This window comes from Petaurus breviceps, unplaced genomic scaffold (assembly GCF_028583685.1).
Source record: "Petaurus breviceps papuanus isolate PSGF00001 unplaced genomic scaffold, PetGlider_PUasm1.0 551, whole genome shotgun sequence".
Taxonomy (NCBI): Eukaryota; Metazoa; Chordata; class Mammalia; order Diprotodontia; family Petauridae; genus Petaurus; species Petaurus breviceps.
Window position 1 is genome coordinate 37,789,238 of NW_027186372.1, and position 19,887 is coordinate 37,809,124.

The window sequence follows — 19,887 nt, forward strand, 5'->3', positions numbered from 1 at the left end:
AAAAAAAAGAGAAAGTATCTTCATTCAGGACTATCCTTACATTGACATAGATCCAGGCAAAAACAAAAACAAAATAAAAATCAAAAGAGATGAAGAATTCATTCTCATCTAAAATATTGTTTAGGGGCAGCTAGATGGCATAGTAAATAGAGCACTGGCCCTGGAGTCAGGAGGATCTGAGTTCAAATCCAGCCTCAGACACTTAACATGTATTAGCTGTGTGACCTTGGGCAAGTCACTTAACTCCAATTGCCCTGCCCTCCCCCTTCCAAAAAGCAAAAAAAAAATTTTTTTAACTATGTTTTAAGTTTTTATCAGATAAGAGGAATATGGATCATTAAAATGCCTGGAATTCTACAGTCTTTTTATATTGGAGTTATATTGTTTCAAACCTGATTGTAAGTTCTTAAGATAAAGGGCTCCATCCTTTGTGTCTTTTTTCTTCTTTTGACTGAGTGACTGAATGTCAGTTAACTGCACAGGTAGCCATTCTCCCATCAACACCAATAGGGCAAATAAAATCCCAGACTAAATACTTTCCCACAAATACATTAGCATTTCCTCTCTTCTTTGGACTAACAATTCATGAGCTAGCAATTTATGGTTTGAACTTAGCCCACAATATTCTTTGAGAGTGATGTTCATCACCCCCAGAGCCATTTAATATGGTGATTTATGATAAGAATATTTCTATGTCACTAAATGGCTTTATGATTATCACAGCATGCCACTCATTACCCACGTAATGACATGACTCATAAGAAATGTATTTACACAGGAGAAATTATTCCATTATTTGAAGCAAGCATGTGAACCCAAAGTTTGCCATGGTTTTGAATGGAAACTGAGATGAGATGAGCACCAGGGACTTTAGGTGAACAAAACTAAAATTCAAGCCCAGGAAAACAAAACAACTCTGTTACTCCTGGGATCTCCAAAAGATGGCACATATTTTTAAGACAGGAGTTGTTACCTATCTGCTGGCTTTAACATGATCTACTGGGGATTCATATGAGACATCCCAAGATGGCACGCTGGGAGTTGATCTGGAATATGAACCTGGTGCATATCACTGAGATACAGGCTACAAGACTGTAACACACGAACATTGACTTTGGTCTCCCTTCTCTCTTCCCTCTCCCCTGACACCCCAAGGGACTATCAGGTAACTTGGTGATTTTCATGGTAATGAAAGGCTACATCTGTCAGCCCCAGTGAAATGGAAGGTGGCTCAGTTATCTTGCAAATTGGACTATCTACTTGGACCCATGTTACCTTGTTTGACTTAATTCATTCCCCAGTTGTAGACATGGCTGATGTTCACATCTGACAATGTGGAACTAGAGAATGGAGCTTCGTCTGCTTCTGAAGAGGTCATTAGACCATTTAGAAACAACCGAGTTTAAACCCCAATTAAGGGCAACAACAACAACAATATTAGATTTTGATCAGGAATGGACCTTAGAGGCCATTGAGCTCAACTTAATTTTGCAGAAGAGGAAACTGAAGCACTAATAGCTAACATTTTTATAATGCTTTGAAGTTTACAAAATGACTTACACATAAGGTCTCATTTTATCCTCACAATCTTGTGAGGTAGATGCTATTATTATAATAATCATGTCATAGATGAGGAAACTGAGGCCCAGAAAGGTTAAAAGACATCAAGGCACATAGCTAGCAAGTATCTGATTTGAACTCTGCTCTTCCTGACTCTAAGTCCAACACCTTATCTATTATACTAAGCTTATTCCCATTTTAGCAGCCCTTTATTACCTGGTTCGTATTACCCAGTCTCCTCTCCATTACTGTCTTATTCCCCCAGCCCTAATTCCAGCCAAGGGAATTTCTTCAATGTCATAACTCCCACACCTCCCCTGACAATGCTCATCATTTTTTTCTTTTAATGCATCTAAAATAGGTTCTTTCCTTTTACCAAAAACACTTCCTTACTATCTATAGAATCCACTTCTTCCATAACGCTCTCTCACCGTAAGTAGAATTTGGTTCTTGTTACCCTCCTCCACTCTCCAAAAAGGCCCATGTACAGACACTCACTTATGTATCCAGGCACAGCGACACGTGTACATGAGAACATGCATCCATGTCCCTGTTGTTTAGTCTGTCCTGTCACCACTATTAGACTTCAAGTCCTAAGCAAGGTTCTTCTCTTCCTTACTGTTTAAACTCCTACAGTGTACTTAATGCTATGCTTGGGATTAGGCAGTTGCTCCCCACAACTACATGGTAGAGACATCAATTTTGCTGAGATTACAAAGGAGATAAAATAGTGATAATGATGTTGAAGATGATGATGGTGATGATGATGATGACAATGTGTTCTTTGCATTCCAGGAGTTTGCCTGGAGCTCTGCTTAATCTGCTTGACTATGAGATAATGATCCCATAGTCATTATTAGGATTATGCATGCCTCTGTTTATTAGTCAGCAACCTCATCATTCTCAACTCAAACATCACCTTTTAAAAAAAATTATTTTCCCTAATTACATGTAAAAACAATTTAAACCTTCTTTTTAAAAAATCGAGTTCCAAATTCCCTCCCACCTCATTGAGAAGGCAAGCAATCTGACATAGTTTATACATGTGTATTCATGCACAACACATTTCCACATAAGTCATCAAACCACTTTCTTTCCTGATCTCCCTGGCTGCTAGTGTTTTTCTTTTTCAAATTATCTTGAATTTATTTATTTTGTATATACTTAGAAACATCATGTTGTCTCCCCTGATGGAAAGCAAGCTCCTTGAGGGTAGGGATTATTGGGTTTTTTTGTCTTTGTATCCCATGTGCCTAGCATAGAGCCTGGCACATAGCAGTCACTTAATAACTGCTGATTCAGTGACCAATTATGATCTCAGTGGACTCATGAGGAATGCTGCCCTCCTCCTAACAGAGGGGTGATAGATTCAAGAAGCAGAATGATACACACATTTTTAGAACTGGCCAATATGGGAATTTGTTTTCTTTAATTATGCATATTTGCTACAAGGGTTCTGTTTTTCTTTTCTTTTTCCAGTGGGGAGGAGGAAAGTGGGAGGGAGAGAAAACAAAAGCTTGTTAATTAAAAAAAATTAATTTAGAAATAAATATGGAAGCAAATAAGCAAATGGACAGATATATAGATTAAACATTAATTAGATAAATAAGTGGACGAACGCATAGATGAGTGAATAGATAGACAGAGAGATAAGTGCATGTTGACTAAGAGTCAGAAAATCTGGTTTCAGATCCTGGCTCTGCTACCAATTTGCTGTTTGGCCTTTGGCAAGCTGTATCCCCTCTTAGTGCCTTAGCTGACCCCCTCTGCAAATGAAGTGGCTTCTCTAGTTTCCCATGATCCCGTGAAACAAATATAGGTACAAATAGGAGATAATAATATAGGAGAATAATGTGGCTTATTATTTATAACTTTTGGTTCCTTTCATTGGCTTAGCACCTGTCCCAGCAAAGTGCAAAGTTAGACAGTGGCCCACAGAACAGGGTGGGTAAGAATGCTCATCAGGATTAAAAAGCTGAGCAAACACTTTCCCTCCCTCCATAAGCTCATTATGGTATAAAAGGGCACGTGGGCAGAGCAATCTTTCTTAAGTGGAAAAACAACAGCAACAACCAAAAAAAAAATGTATTAGCTAATACCTCCAGTGACACATCAGGTGTGCATGGCTGATAATTATACCTGAAGGAGTAAACCTTCTGCCTTTGTTTGCTCCCTCACACTGGTGGAGCCGGGGCGGGCCCTTGGGGACTGAGCTTTTTTCTTTACTCAGTGTCCGTCTGTATAGCCTGGTGGTACCCTTTGTTTACAGATCAGGGATGAGACAGTTAACTGACCTATTCACCCATGAAGAGAAAAGCACATCTGCAGTTATAGCCTTGATGATAGAGGAAATGTAATATATTTGGCAGCTCCTTTTTGTTTTAAGTTTCACTTGAATCCATGCTTGCAAGAGCACTGTATTTATTATTTTTTGACCCCAGGAGTAGATGAGAATGGAATGGAATTGGGGATGTGTTTGTGTGTATATCTGAGGGGTGGGTACAATGTCAATTTCAGGTAAAATACAAAATTACTGCAGCATCGGGTTTTTTGAAAACTATTGGTAGACTTCTATTAAGTTCCTTCCACCAGCTCTATATATTTTATATGTCCCTAGTTATTACATGTTGTTTCCCCCATTAGAATGTAAGATCCTTGAAGGCAAGGGCTGTTTTTGCTTTCTTTGTATCCCCAGAACTTTAGCACTCAGTAAACACTCAGAAAATGCTCCTTGACTTAGTTAATAAACCATTTGGGTATTCCAGTTCCTTATCCTCTCTTCTTGTCCTATGTGACATTCTCTTTGTCAAATTATGTATTCCTTCCTCCTGCACCTGTGTTGCAGCTGGCTCACATTTCATGGAACTCTTGTTTTAAGGTGTTCTGGATAATTACTGACCACATGCAACCTTAGCAAAAACAAATATATACAATCAGAGGGAGCAAGTGCCTGAATCCAGGTCAAGGGCTCTGGCCCTTGCCTGGCTTATGTACAACTACAACCCCCAGATGAAATCCTTGACCTTTCATTCCCTTTTACAGGTTTAAGAAACAGCTGAAAGCTGCTTCTGCTTTAGTGTGTTTCTAGGACAAAGTGAGGTGGTCCCTGTATTTGGGGGTGGAAGGTGAGTTGTTTGTTTTTTTCTCCTTAAGACAGAGAACACAGCAGGAACGTCTGTGGAAGGCATGATGCTGAGTAGCAAAGATAGGTTGGTGAGGTGAGGGATAAGTCAAGTGAGGTAATTCTATATGTGTAAGGGCATAAAAGTAACATTTGTTCATGAGTCAGGAGAAGGGAAAGGTGGAGAAGGTTAATAAAGCTGCTTTATTCTGTCATAACAAATGGTTGATGTTGCTATTTTTTCCAGGAGATTAGCAGGGCGGCAGTGCAGCTCTGGGATTTCATGAGTAAACCTCTTACAACAATGCGTATTTGCAACTGGGCACTGGAAAGTTGAATGACTTGCCAGTGGTCACACCGTATGTGTAGGAGGCAGCACTTGAACCCAGATCTTCATAACCAGCCCTATACCTACTATGCCATGCTCTTTCTCCCATGACACTATAGCCCTACCTGTCTCTTTATAGCAGAGGAAATCTGGGAAATGGAAGCTAATTAGTGAGGTTTCTCCTAGAAACAAATAATGCCATAAGAGAAAATGCAGCATGCCTTAATTTTAGGCAGGGATTTCACAGGAACTTAATTTAGAGCTAGAAGGTAGTTTAGAAGCCATGTAGTCCAGGCCTCTCATTTTCCAGGTCCAGTTTGTGAGTCTGGAGAGGTCAGTGACTTATCCAAGGTATCACAAGTGGTTAAATGGCAGAGTAAAGATTTGAAACTTTTCCCCCTGTGCTCTGCTAATTCCGTAGTACTTTAACACAGGTCTTAGTTTTTTAGGCAGAATACATGCTAAGATAAAGAGTCAGTTGTCTGAATCACTGTGACAAATCATTTGAATTTAAAAAATCAGCCAGAAATCAACATGTTTCAGGAACCTTCTCCTCCTTGCATTATGATTTTTTTTTTTTGGTGACACTCACTTAAACAAGGGGTCTTTCATCTGAGTTGAGTAATAGAGAGCTGATTCAAGAATGGTATCAAAGTGAATTCCATGGAGGAGAGATGTTTTTAAAAGTTCCCATGGCTTTCTTCTAAGACTGAGATATCCCAAATTGTCAACAAGATCAGGCTGCTGTCTTGCCAGATGCTTGCAGCTCATCCTTGTCTCTCTAAAGAATAAGAGTGACACAGGAGCTGTTTGGTAACCCTGGAATTATTTGAATGACCTCAGCAGTGAGCCTGAAACAACTGCATTCTGTAGAAAAAATATGTGGTCAACTTTCAAGGCTGTGTTTTACACAATAGTTCTTGGAGCATGTGGAATGTGGACACCTTTGTGCACAGAGCTATTCCCTTTTTATCTTGAGCTGATACCATGAGGTGTGATAGTTGGCATACTTCTCGACACAGTAGATGGCCAAAGAATGGGTGCTGGGCCTATAAATGCCAACCCAGAGATATGAATGATCTTATTTAAAGGGTTTGAATATAGCAGGTAAATTAACTCTTTCAGGGTACCAGGCTGTTGTAATTGAATACCTTAAGAGAGTTGTCTTGCCAAATGGTAACCTGCCTGGAATAGATAATTTACCTTCTGTGAGTGACTATTTTACACATATATTTTTCTTGTCTTGCCTCACCATAGAAAAAAGTACAATTAGATTTTATTACACTCTCCTGCAAGGGCCACATCTCCCTCTAAGTTTTATAGAATGCTTCATGCACTGATATGCCCAATAAATGGTCAATAATAACAGTAATAATGATAATAATCATGTAAGTACCTTTCATCTAAGGCTCTAAAGGTGTTTTGCAAACATTAATTAGGAAAGCCTCACAACACTTTTCTGTTTTTATACTCTCTTGCACCCTTTTACAGGTAGGTAAATTGAGAACCAGGGAGGCTAAGTGACTTGCCTAAGGTCACAAAACATGTTAAAAATAATAATAATAACACTTGATATTTATGTAGCATGTCTTCTGAGGAAACACAAGAATATGGTAATGATAATCTTTGCTAATATCCTGGAGAAAAGCAGATGGTAAGTGTTAGTGTCATTTTATAGTTGAGTAAACTAGGGCATTTGTATCTAGTAACTCAGATTGCACTGGAAATAAAGCCTTGCACCTCCAGCGTGCCAAAGTGATGTTCTGGCATTGCTCTCATTTTCCTGTTCTAATCAGGGGGCAGATTCACTGTTATTTTTCAAGCTTATAGGAACTATGCCTATTTTTGGTAGCAGGAGCAAGTTGGAGAATGATAGCAGAGCACAATGCCAGGTACAAGTTTGTGCACATCCCCTACTGAGAAGTCAAGATCTAAGACATCAAGGAGTGGAGGAGAGAAGTGTTCTAAGACATCATTACCCAGGGGTTGAAATGAGAAGGGTCAGCAGCGAGAAGGTTTGTGGGAAGCAGGGCCACCTCACAGTAAACTAGCTTTGCTGATCTCAGTTACTAAACGGGGTTCCAGGTGACACCTCGGTTTTGTTGTTTCATTCTCATGACAGGAGTTAGGGGTAGCTCAGCCACCACCACCCCTTTGCATTTTTGGTGGACTCCTGTGTGACCTTGGACAAGTCATTTAATTTCCCTAGGCCTCAGTTTCCTCAAGTGTAAAATGAGAGGGTTGGACTAGAGGGCCTCTGAAGTGCCTTCAACCTCTAGATCTTTGATCCTGTGCACTTTAGGGTCCCTTAAAGATCTAAATCTGTGGTCCTGTGGTTATTAACACCCTTTTCTGACATCACAACCCCTGGCTGATGAATGCAAGTGATATAATAAAAATCCTACCTTCTGCCGGAAGCTTTCCCTAACTCCTCTTAATTTTCTCTTAAATTACTTCCTATTTACCCTGTACTACAGTTTGATTTGTACACATTAGATTGTAAGCTCCTTGAGGGCAAGGGCTGTCTTTTGCTTCTTTTTTGTAAACTGAGGGCTCAGCACAGTTCCTGGAACACAGTAGGTACTTAACAAAAGTTTGGGACAACTAGGTGGCACAGTGGATAGAGTGTGGATAGAGTGGGTAGACCCAAATGAGGTCAGGGAGTCAGGCAGGACTTCATAACAACCACAACAACCATAATTTACTCCAGAAATATTGCTGAAGTAAAGGAAAACCAGACCCCACCAGGACTTCTAATACCTAAGTTCACATTTCAGTCCCTTGAGATATTGTACAGAAAGCACTGGACTTGGAGGCAAGAGGATATTGATTTGGATCTGTTTTTTTTTTTTTACTATGTCTATGACTTTGGACAAGTTATTTAACCTCTACTTTCATTTTTCTCACCTATATATTGAGGGTATTGTGCTAATTAACCTCTGAGGTCTAAATCTATGATCCTTTAAGAGAAAGAAGTCGGAGCTTCAAAGGCACCAAGTTCTTTTTCCATAACAAGCAGCTAATTGCTGACTGTCCCCTCACCAATTCGATTCAATAAACATCTGTTTGTTGTTGTTTTGTCCGACTTTTCTTGACCCCATTTGGGGATTTCTTGGCAAAGATACATGGAGTGATTTGACATTTCCTTCTCCCTCCAGCTGATTTTATGGATGTGGAAACCAAGGCAAACAAGGTTAAGTGACTTGCCCAGAGTCACACACACACAGCTAGTAAGTGTTTGAGGCCAGATTTAATCTCAGGTCTTCCTGATTCCAGTCCTTGGATAGTGCTCTATCCAATGAGCCACCGAATTACCTAAAAGTCATAGTAGACTACTATAAAGACAACCACTGCCTACTATAAAGACAGTCACTTAAGCTTTTGGGGGTGGTGAGACTTGGTTAGGGATTCAATGTTGGGTTTGCATAAACCTAAGAGAAAATTTCTCCATAAATAAGGTATGCTTGATTAACATGTACCCTTTGCCTTTTCCATTTCTCCTTACCTCCCCCCCCCCAATGATGGGGTTTAGGCTTTGGACCATCACTTGTTTCGGGGTAAAACAGGAAAGGCAGGCAGTTGCTTGGAGTACGTGTGTTTAAACACACAAATATCCACATAAGCACACAACTAAAGAATTTGTACCTATATCCCTCTCTGCTTTCAGTTATGAAATTATACATACTCATCACCACAACGGGTGGTGTAGAGAGGTTAAATAATGCAGAACTAGGTTGGTAGAGGAACTCCCTCTTTCCTACACACACACACACACACACACACACGTACACACGTGCACTTACTTCTTAACACTGGGTGGTAAATCTTAGCTCTCCACAGATTCAGTGAAAGAAGTTGCCTAAGTAAAACCACCTCTCTACTCTCCCCCATCTTGCCCACTGAAGCACCAAGTCATGATTGACTGTGCTGCTGTTATTAAAACGCTCTTGCTTTCATTATTTCACAGCTGTTTGGTCTGCCCTTGCATTCTTATTTTCTAATTAGGACGAGTAAATCAGCTATCATATGAGTTGGCCACAGTCCCTATGTCTACATCAGAAGAAACTCTAGCACGCTGAGTTCAGGGGTAAAACTGTAAATATTCTTGTTAATTCACAAGGCACACTTCTTTTTATAAAGATGAACCCTTTACAAATTGTCCTGAGATAAGGAATATGAAAGAACAGCATAAAGTTAGAATAATGCCACCAGAATGAGACAAAAATGCATGCTTATAGCATAAGATGTTTAAATATACAGAACTCTACAGGACATTAAAATTTCTAGTTGTTTTTTTATGATAGCCACCAATGTGTCTTTTATGAATAGTATGTAAATTCTCAATGTAATACTCATTTGTTATACTAGTAATAATCATAATAATAATAGTATTTATATAGTGTAAGGTTTATAAACTGCTTTCTATGTTAACTCATTTCATCCCCACTAAAACCCTGTGAGACAGGAGTTATTATTACCCCAATTTTAAAGATGAGGGCACTGAGGCAGAGGGTTAAGTGCCCTACCCAGGGTTACATATCTACCAAGTGTCTGAGGGTCAAATTTGAACTCAGAACTTCCTGACTCTAGCTCAAGGTTTAGCATGGGGGGTGATCAATAAATATGTCCACATATTTTTCCGGCCTCATCTTTAAGTTTTTAATTTCTTGATAACTTTGAGTGGATTATGAATGTATATTGTCATAATTGCATATTATGACTGGGATAAAGAGATAGTTTGGGGCAAAAATCTAAATAAATCTGAATCTGGAAACTTTCCTGAGCCTTGAAAACAGAGCAGTTTAAAAATGTCCCCTTCTTCTCCTTCTTCTTTTAGTTATGTTTCCCCACTTATTAGCTTGGTTCCTTAAGAGCAATAGTGAAAAGCTATTTAAAAATATTGCTAAAAAAAAATCCAAAACCAAACCCATTCCTATTACTTCCTGGAATAGAACCTGGGAAAACCAGAAATCTATAATAACACTCTAGAAGTGGGCAGGTATAAGGAGAGTTCCTAGACTATTTGTAGAGTTTTGGAGATACTTGGGATCTCACCAAGTTGCATAGCTAAGCAAAAAACGATAATAATAGCAGCTAGCATTTATTTATATAGAGATTCAAAGTTTGTAAAATACTTTACAAATATTATCTCATTTTACTTTTGCAGTAACTCTGGATTAGATGCTATTATCATCCCTATTTTACAGATGAGGAAACAAAGGCAGACAAAAGTTAAGTGACTTGCCCAGGGTTCCACAACTGGTAAATATCTGAAGCTGGCTTTGAACTTGGGTTCATCACAAAATAATAAATCGTAAACAAGTTCACCGATGCTAGAAATTTTACAATCATGAAGACTCAACTGAAATCAAGTACTCCCTAGCCATTTGTATTTAACAATCCAGTCTTTGATGTGAAAGAATATCAACAGATACTTTCTTACCCCATCCATGTGGATTCGGACATTGGGAGTCAGTCGGTATGGACTAGGTTGTGAACCTCTAGGATCTGTCCTGGTTTTCCTGCTTGGGTCCTGAGAGGTCAGTATGCCAGGTCTTCGAATGGAGCCCACTCTCACCATGCTCTGGCCTGATCGAACACCATCCAGGAGACGTACCAAGAGCAGGTTGGCTGGGAGCTCCTCAATACCGCAGAAGACAAGGGTTCTGCATTCTGGGCACCTCAGTTCCTTGCGTGCTTTGAATATCCTCTGTAGACATGGTTTACAAAAGGTGTGCTGGCAGGGCAGAACTTTGGCTGTGACATCGAGTTTTTCAAAACACACGGGACACTCCAGAAGATCAAGTAACGCCAAATCATCCATCTTATTTTAAAACTCCAACCCTGGCCTGAATGGACAGAGTCCACATGGTAAGGTGACCTGAGACAAGAGTGGGGGATGGGGGAGTGGGTCAGATCTGTCCTCAGGAGAACACCAGCTGGGTCCTGGATTTCAGAGAACCTTGTAGTCTGAAGAAAAAGAGAGGACAAAAAATGTGACTGCTTTGAAATGTATCCCACCTACATGGTGAAGCAGTGCCTCATAAGGCAATTTGCAAGTGTGTACTTTGTTCCCCAATCCAAGTTTCAAGTGAGTCATTGTGATTCAGTAGTAGCAGGTACAGCATTGCCTCTCAAGCCTGCTGCAGAAATCAGAGGGGGGGATTTCCACTGGGTGACAAGTAACAGGAGTTTTAGAGGGAAAGCTAAAATCTGAGGTGAGTAATTCATATTGAAGTGGCTATGCTAATTCCTACCTGTAAATGGAAGCTAGAGGTGAGATGGGAAGTACAAACTGCCTCAGTCTCGATTTTGCAAACTTTAACTCATAGCAGAATCAAAAGGAGGATATAGATCTATGACTTTCTTCCCACATTTTTTCTAGGCATATGTTTGATAATAAGAGGCAACTTACTCTAGTAGACAGCAGGCCAATCTTAGAGTCAGGCAGTCCTTCCTTGGATACAAACTCACTTTGTGACCATGGACACATAGCATTCTATTGGGGTAGGGGAGGGGGAAGCGTGTACACAAATAAATAATTTGGAGAGAAGTGCACCATTAACTGAGGGATTATGAAAGGCCTCTTGGAAAACTAAATTACAGAGGAATTGCCAATCTGCACCAGTAAAAGGTGTTTCCACACCCGGAGTACCTCACAATTCTGCCCTTCTGCCTTCGCCCCATTCCCCCCCCCAAAAAAAAAGTTAATCGGGAAGAAATATGCTATGCAGTTGTAAGGTCAGCATCTTTTAAATACCTTTCTTATAAGAGATTTCTTAATGCATGGGAAACCTTTCACCTAGCAACTTATTTCAGTAATAGTTTTACCCCCAATTGCAAACTGGTCGCTTTAATCCTCACTCTGCTTACTTAGCACGATTATCTAAGACAACCACAGAAGGCAATATTCCTCCCACAATGTAAAGTAACTGAGCCTGTTTAGCTACTTTGACAACAGTTCTGAGTTTTAACTGAAACAGAAAGGAATTCTGAACTGTGGCCACAACTTGCAAAAGGCAAGCCGAATCCAGAGTTCACAGGTGTGTGTGTGTGTGTGTCTTGAAAAGTCCCCGAAGTCTAAATCCCAAGTCTCAGAAATCCTGTCCTTCCTCCTGATGGCTGTAATGGCCCTCCCCAACTCGCTAGGGCTAAGTCTCTCTGAAAACTCCGACGCTCCTCACGCAGCAGTAAGCAGGGCTTCAGCACTTGTGAGTACACAAGCAACTCTTGGGAAGGAGGCAAAGAGAGGGTCGCGGCAAGCCCTGGAGTAAGTAGAGAGACCTTAAACGCAGAGAGATGTCGCTGGGCACTCCCACTGCTCCCCCGCTTCCCTCAAAGATGCCAGGCTCTTGGCTCACTCCGGCACATAGTCAGCTCCAGGCCAATGCCGCCACTAACCTCACGCCGCTGACCTTTGCTGAAGAAGCTCAGTCTGCGCACTCAGCCCAAGTGTCTCGTGTCTTCTCCCCAAGCTGCAGCCTCCTTGAAAACTTTAACAACTATGGATGTTACTCATTTGGATGGCTCGGCTTACTCATCCAGCTCTGTTAACGCTTTCGCCGCCGGGCTGCAGACGCTCGGCAGGTTTCGGGAGGAGGAAGTACACTCCCTGCGGCGAATCCCATTGTTTTTGCCGCCCTGTTTATTTCTGGGAAAAGGCGAGATTGGGGAACAAGATTAGGAGGGCGTAAATAACAGCGAGTCCCCAGGACAAAGCACGTGTATGGTTTGCTCGCTCATCTTTTCCATTTGCCAGTCTAAGAAGTTGAAACATGTCTCTGTCGTGATCAACGACAGTCAACATCATTCTTTTCATTTTAAACCCTGAACCCTCATGAGAGTTTCCTTGGAACAACCCCCACCCTTCTCCAATCCCTATTTGTAAGAGTATAAATGCCTAGGATTTGACCCATCCGATAACTGCCTAAACTGGAAGAGATCTCTAGAGAGCAACTTGCATAATACTTTCATTTCCAGATGAAAGGCCCTAGAGAGGTGAAGTGACAAGTCCAGGGTCACTAGTTAATGACAACTGGGACTAGTACCAAGTAGTCTTTACTTCCAGCTCAATGCTTTTCCCCTATTACCCTCTCTCACTATATAAAAGTGGTAAATCTTCCTTTGTTTAGAAAGTATATTAAGATAAAACCATGGGAATAGACAATAAACTAGAATGGAGCGGTTATTTGTATGTTTTTCAAACTTTGCCCAATACTTTTCTGAAAAATATTCACCCAAAAGAAAATGTATTTTAGATATGGAATAGAACAGAAGTTACCTGAATATTTCTTTCTTTTTTTTGCTTTTTGGAGGGCAGCTAAGGTTAAGTGACTTGCCCAAAGTCACACAGCTAATGTGTCAAGTGTCTGAGGCTGTAATGGAACTCAGGTCCTCCTGACTCCAGGGCTGGTGTTCTATTCACTGCCACCTAGCCACCCCTACTAGAGCAGAATTATTTTTAGTAACCACTTTTTGTTGTTCAGTTATGTCCAACTCTGTAATTATTTTGGGTATTTCTTGGCAAAAATATACAATGGTTTGCCATTTCCTTATCTGGCTCATTTTACAGATGAGGAAACTGAGGCAAAGAGGCTTAAGTGACTTGCACAGGATCACACCTCTATTGTGTTTGAGACTGAATTGGTACTCATGAAAATGAATCTTCCTGATTCCAAGCCCAGTGCTTTATTCTCTGTACTATCTGTCCTAACCACTTTACTTCATAGCTAACCAAATTTGAGAGATATTTTTCTGTTCAATTTTGTCAATTCCTACACCATTTTTATACATACACCTCCTTTTTATACATCATACTGAATACATACAGAATTTATGCTTTCTAATTGTAGTGCTGGAGAAGCCATTTGAGGGTCCCTTAGACAGCAAGGAGATAAAATCAGTCAAAACTTAAGGAAATTAATTGACTATTTATGGGAAGGTCAAATAAATACCCCAATTAATAAGAAACTTAATATTGCCAATGCTGGAATTATTTGCATTTTAAAAGAGGAAACCTGGTGAAAGCAATACTCTACCCAAAGGAATTAATTATTAATGGTAGAATTTCAGATTATCAGTGAAGAAGATCATTCAGGAGAAGCAGTGGGTCTTCCCAACGTCCCTTATAATATACCATATAGGTGGCCATCTAGCATACTGTGAGGATAACTAACCCTGATTGAAACTTTGGGAGGACATCCTGTTTGTAACTGGTCCTTTATTCTCAGAGGTAGAATTAAATCAGGATTTCCTACAGTCTTCTTAAATGCTTATTTGGCAGCAGTTCAGATGAATATCTAAAGCATATAAACAAACCAACAAATAAAATCCAACAAAGTGAACCTCCCCAGACTCTAGGCTCTTACCTCTTTTTTTTTCACTGTACATGTAGCCCATTGTCAGTAGTTGTGTTTGTAAAGGTATCATTGATTTGATGTATTATACTAATTATACTTACAATATGTATGTAACATTTGTACCTACTGTTTATATTTGCAAATATACCTCACTTTATGTAACAGTCAAGTCCCTGAAAAGTTATAGTCCAATCTGAATTTTAGTAAACCAGATCATACTTTATGTTCGTTCCTGATTGGTCTTTAGTTGAGAGTTTTTTTTTTTTTATTGCTCCAGCTTCCCCTCCCCACAGCCACGAGTGTCAAATTCATCTATAATCACTGAAATCCACAATGATTATACAGTTATAGAACCTTAGATTCAAAGAACCTCAGAACTTAGAAGGAGCCTCAAGTTATCTAGTCAATCAATCGACCTTTGTTGTTGTCATTGCTCTTCATGGCCTCATGGACTACAGCATGCAAGGTCATTCTATTCTCATCTATCTCCCAAAGTCTGTCCAGGTTCATGCTTGTTGCTTCTGTGACACCAGCTATCCATCTCATCCTCTGCCATCCCCTTTTCCTTTTGCCTTCAGTCTTTCCCATTATCAGTCTTTTCCAATGAATCCTGTCTTCTCATTACCTGGCCAAAGTATTTAAACTTCAGCTTTAGTATTTGACCTTCCAATGAATGGTCTCAATTTAAGTTTTGACTGGTTTGATCTCCTTACTGTCTAAGGGACTCTCAAAAGTCTTCTCCAGCACTACAGATAGAAAGCATAATTCTGCATTACTCCGTTTTCCTAACAGTCCAAATCTCACTGCCATATATTGCTACTGGAAAAACCATAGCCTTGACACTAAAGAGCTTTACTGATAAGGTAATGTCTCTGCTTTTTAGTACGCTGTCCAGATTTGTCACAGCTTTCCTTCTAAGGAGCAAACATATATTTTTAAAAATTTCATGGTTGCAGTTGCTCTTTTGTTTTGAGGAAGGAAGGCAAGGCAATTAGGGTTAAGTGACTTGCCCAAGGTCACACAGCGAGTGTGTCAAGTGTCTGAGCCTGTCATACAGGTCCTCCTGACTCCAAGGCTGGTGCTCTATTCACTGCACCACCTAGCTGCCCCCTGCAGTTGCCTTCTGCAGTGATCTTTGAACCCAAGAATGTAAAATCTGACAGCTTCCATTTTTTTCTACCTCTATTTTTCAGGACGTGGTGGAACCAGTTGTCAAGATCTCTTTTGATATTAAGCTTCAAGCCAGTTTTTACACTCTCCTCTTTCACCTTCATCAAGAGACTTCTTAATTCTTTTATCATTTAAGTCATCTCTTTTTCAGTACTGCCCAACTCTCTGTGACTCCTTTTTGGGGGTTTTCTTGGCAGAGATAATGGAGTGGCTTGCCATTTCCTTCTGCTCATTTTACAGACGAGGAACCTGAAGCAAACAGTGTCTTGTCCAGGGTCACACAGCTAGTAAGTATCTGAGGCCAGATTTGACTTTAGGAAGATGAGTCTTCCTGATCCCAGGTCTGACAAGCTATCCAGTTTGCCACCTACCTCCCCAGACTTTTCTCAAGTGTCTGCTAAGTGCCATATGATATGCTAAATGCTAGGATGAAAAAAAAAAGGCAAAAGACAATCCCTGCACTCAAGGGGCTTATATTCGAATGTGGATTTAATTAATTAATTAACTAAGCCAACTTCCATCTGAAGCAAAAATTCCTCCCCCCTACCACTTGTTTCCCTACTTAATGGAAACTTTCTGTAAACTTCAAGAAATACTTTGTAATATAATTAGCTGCTCTCTAAATGATCTCTTTTGAATACTGTGCTTGTCATATACTTGGTATTTTTGTTGTGTTAGGCATGCCACAAAGGTAAGGATTTTTCTTGTGCTTCTCTTATATCGAACTGCAATAATATGAAATACACATTTGGCTCTTAAGGATGCTTGTCGGTTTTTTTTCCTGGTTGCTCAAGTTGTCTTTGCACTTTCATTTTCTGATAATGGTAGGTCACATTTGGCACCATAATTGAAAGACAAGAGAGAGGTAGAATTGGTAGTTGATTACCTATACAGGTGAGTTCTAGGAGAACGGGGACCATTTCTTTTCTAAACTTTGTTTCTTCTCCAGCAACTAGCATAGGACCCTGTACACAGAAGGGACTTAAAAATGTTTGTTAGATCCCTGGATTAATGTATGATGCACTAGAGTCAAATGTAACAAATTGAATGGCTGTTTAACCGTCACATTTCCTTAGGGTTTGTGATCCCAGAATTTGGTTGGTTCTGAACTTCCTTCTGGAGATCTCAGATTTGGGACAGAATTGAAGTAAAGGCTAAGGATCTCTTTGATATACCATCATTGTCTTGCAATATACTGCTGGGGAGGACTCTGAGCCATTCTGAGCTTCTTGGGCATCTCTGATCTGAAGAAAACCAGGGGCCCACCTGGATCCTTGAGACTAGTACAGAAATGAGTCATGCCTTCTCTCCCTACTTCCTCTGTACACCACTCTAATCTAGGAACTATAAGGATGAAGAAAATCAAGTGACCATTTGGCTCTTCTTGTATTGATGATTGTCTATATGGGCCATACAACCCCAAAAGGAAGCATGGGGTAGCTTAGAGACACAGCAAGGAGCAAAAATGCAATAAACTTCTGAGATATTTTCTAAGTCTCAGGGCAGTATTTCCTCTCCAGTCCCCAACCTCTAACTTCCTCCTGGAAAGGAAGTTCAGTGGGACTGATTTTTCCTTCCCTCTTTAGAGAAATATGGTTTTTGCTCTCATTATTTCATCATAGGAAGACTAGTTGCTTAGTCTATCTATGGCATTCGTAGTCTTGGGTATTCTTATATGAGTGGAGAGGATACAGAAAGATACATGTTGCAATTAAGAATTTTGAAGTATAGTATATATTAACTACAAAGTAATTAAAGCAGTATGAGTTGAGATCCATGCCTTTGTTAGCAAATTTATTACAGTTAAGAACAAGATGACCATCTTTTAAAATCATTGATAAAACTACTTGAGCTGCTGTGAGTTGTGGTTAAGCCATAATTGATATTGTTTCTTACCAAAGAAAAGAGCTGCGATCTGTCCTCCTGCTCCCCAACCTGTCTTCCCACTTTTTATTCTGATACTTCCTTCCTGATGAAATCAGGAGGTGTATTGCCTCAAAACCACTGGCAGGATGCAGTCCGAAGTCTTATAAAATTCAGGGCGTCTCTGCAAAAGCAGTGATCCGACTAAGTTGTTGAGTAACTTGTAATCCTACAAATTTGCTCAAATAGACAGGAAAGTTGTAAAATGTTCTTCCTCCTAAATGCCTCCAGAACTGTCAGATTTCTCTTCCCACAGAGATGTCCTTTAGGAGTATACTGAATATACAGGAAGTAAATGCTTTATCATCCTTGATAGTCTTTTCCTTCAGTTCAAAGCTCTCAAGCTTTCTTGTCTGCCAACTCCTGATCATTCCTCACTTTCTGGTAGATTTGGGTGTCTAAATGTGCCTCCTATTTATACATTGATCTAGAATTTTTTTTTTAAGTTCAAGTGGTTTCCCTTTTATTAAGGTCCAAGTAAAAATTATATAGACTGGGACTCAATAAAGTAAAACATGTTCAAATAATATTTTATCATCAGCATCTCCAGGTAAATGTGTATAATCAAGTAGCATTACCAATAAATCCTTAGGAAGCCCATCCACAAGAGTTTATGCTTTGTCCAGGCCCAATTCCTCTGGAGTAGAGATTCCCAATTCATCTAAAGTTGGTCTAAGTTCCTGGATAATATATGGGTAGATTTCCTTATGAAGTCCTGCTTTGTCCTTTACAACCTCTACAATGCCAACTGCACTAGCAAAATCATCTAACCCTCTGCATGCCCCCAAAGCAGCATCAATGATTTTGGGTTCTGGAACCAGGTCGTAGCCAACCAATGTATTCATTCCTTTTCGTAATTCCCAGGCGTCAAGATCTGGTTTGCTGAAGTGTGTCACCCAGCGAGCATCAGACTCTTCATCTGTCTCATGGGACCCATGGGAATAGCAACGAGTTGACTGGATGGCGGCGGCGGCGGGAGAGAAAGACCACCAGGAGGAGGAGGAGGCTGCAGCCCCGGGCTTCGGCAGCAGGACCCGCACCGAGGCCGAGCAGCGGCAGAGAGCGGCGGCCAGCATGGTGACAGCGGGCGAGGGCGACGGGACTGACCGAGCCACTGACTGCCGACTGCTGAGGACACAGGCTGAGGAGCCTTGATCCAGAATTTTATTCTTCTTCCGTTCTTTTTTGTGACTTCTGCTTGGCTATGGGCCTGTGGTCAAGTGTGCAACCAGAACCATCTGCTTGACTTTTGAATTCAAGTTAACATCTCAAACTAATTCCCCACTTTGCTACCTCTATTCTCTTCTCTCTTTGCTAGAACAAAACATTCTGTGTATCATTCAATCTGTCCTTTCATACCAATGTGTAATAATCAATGGACCTTAATTTCTTCTTTATTTTCCTGAGTAATATATTCAGTTCAAAGGGTACTTTGAGAGGAAACCTCTCTCAAGGTTTCTGTATTATGAGATATTTTTGTACCCTGAAGAGCCAGGAGGGTAAGATGAGGCTGAATATTTCTTTAAACCAGGAGATACCCTTGAATTATAGGGTACAATGAGTATTTAATAAATGAAGAGGATCTATTTAGGCAATATTGACTATACCCTATTGCATTTCCTTTCTAGATTTTTATGTGCAGCAACATTCAACACAGCCCAAGCCCAAGGATCACTTTTGGAAGCAAGAAATTTGCACACAATAGCATCAGATTCATCCATGAGAAAAAAAGAAAAGGGAATTGAGAAACAGAAAGGGGAAAAAAGATTTTACTTTGAAGCTGAAATAATGCAAAGTACTAACAGACTAAATAAAGGCTGAGAAGTAAATTCGGTTAAAAACTCCTTTGGTTTCTTAATAACACATGGAGAATCCCATAAATAAAACAAGAGTCATCATCTTCATTTTTTTTTCTTTCCCAACTTCTGACTGTGTGGACTTCATATCTGCTATCCTAGAAATATATATATTTGTCCTGCCACATGTCTGGCTTTTCCATTTACAAAGTTTCACTGGTGGCAATTAGCAGTGGGTAGGCTGGGAATGTGGGCTGACAGGGAAGATAATTCTGGGAGGTGAACAGCTCAGACCATCTTTCTCCCTTTCCCATGTCACTTCACGAGATTTGAAAATTAGTTGGATTGCCTCTCCATAAGCCTCAAGACAGAAGATCTGAACAAAGGTAAATTTCTAGGGGTTGTTTTAGACTGAAATAGGTCTTCAGACATCAAACTTGACCTTTGGTTAACTCTAGTTTGATGAACCTTGGGTGTGTAAACTCCTGGATCAACTTGGAGTTTAGGTTCATTCTGGATTCACTTATACTGATTCATTATAATTCACTCTGGGTTGGAGTAATGCACTGAATGAGAACTGTCAGAATTTATCTCAATGAATTGTGCTATCAATAGGGGAAAAATTAATAA

The 19,887-nt window shown here is 40.2% G+C and overlaps 2 protein-coding genes across 9 annotated transcripts in view; both read right to left on the reverse strand.

Moving 5' to 3' along the window:
- SH3RF2 (SH3 domain containing ring finger 2) overlaps window positions 1–12,682 on the reverse strand; it is a 170,250-nt gene extending 157,568 nt beyond the window's left edge. For 2 of the 8 annotated variants that reach the window (XM_069102684.1, XM_069102679.1), the window contains exons 1-2: window positions 12,411–12,668; window positions 10,453–10,979 (exon numbers count right to left, since the gene is read on the reverse strand). In XM_069102684.1, coding sequence (XP_068958785.1) covers window positions 10,453–10,833 — 381 coding nt within the window. In that variant the 5' untranslated portion in view covers window positions 10,834–10,979; window positions 12,411–12,668. Of the gene's footprint in view, window positions 1–10,452; window positions 10,980–12,293 lie in introns of all 8 variants that reach the window. The other 6 variants (XM_069102681.1, XM_069102682.1, XM_069102677.1 and 3 more) reach the window with 6 other exon arrangements.
- Window positions 12,683–17,894: 5,212 nt separating this feature from the next.
- LOC138172802 (cytochrome c oxidase subunit 5A, mitochondrial-like) lies at window positions 17,895–18,686 on the reverse strand. Its single transcript, XM_069102685.1, has one exon. It carries the CDS (start codon window positions 18,535–18,537, stop codon window positions 18,073–18,075), a length of 465 nt encoding a protein of 154 aa, XP_068958786.1. The 5' UTR covers window positions 18,538–18,686; the 3' UTR covers window positions 17,895–18,072.
- Window positions 18,687–19,887: the final 1,201 nt, after the last annotated feature.

Coding starts and splice junctions, on each gene's coding strand:
- LOC138172802 (XM_069102685.1), bottom strand. CDS start 18,537: ATGCTGGCCGCCGCTCTCTGCCGCTGCTCGGCCTCGGTGCGGGTCCTG.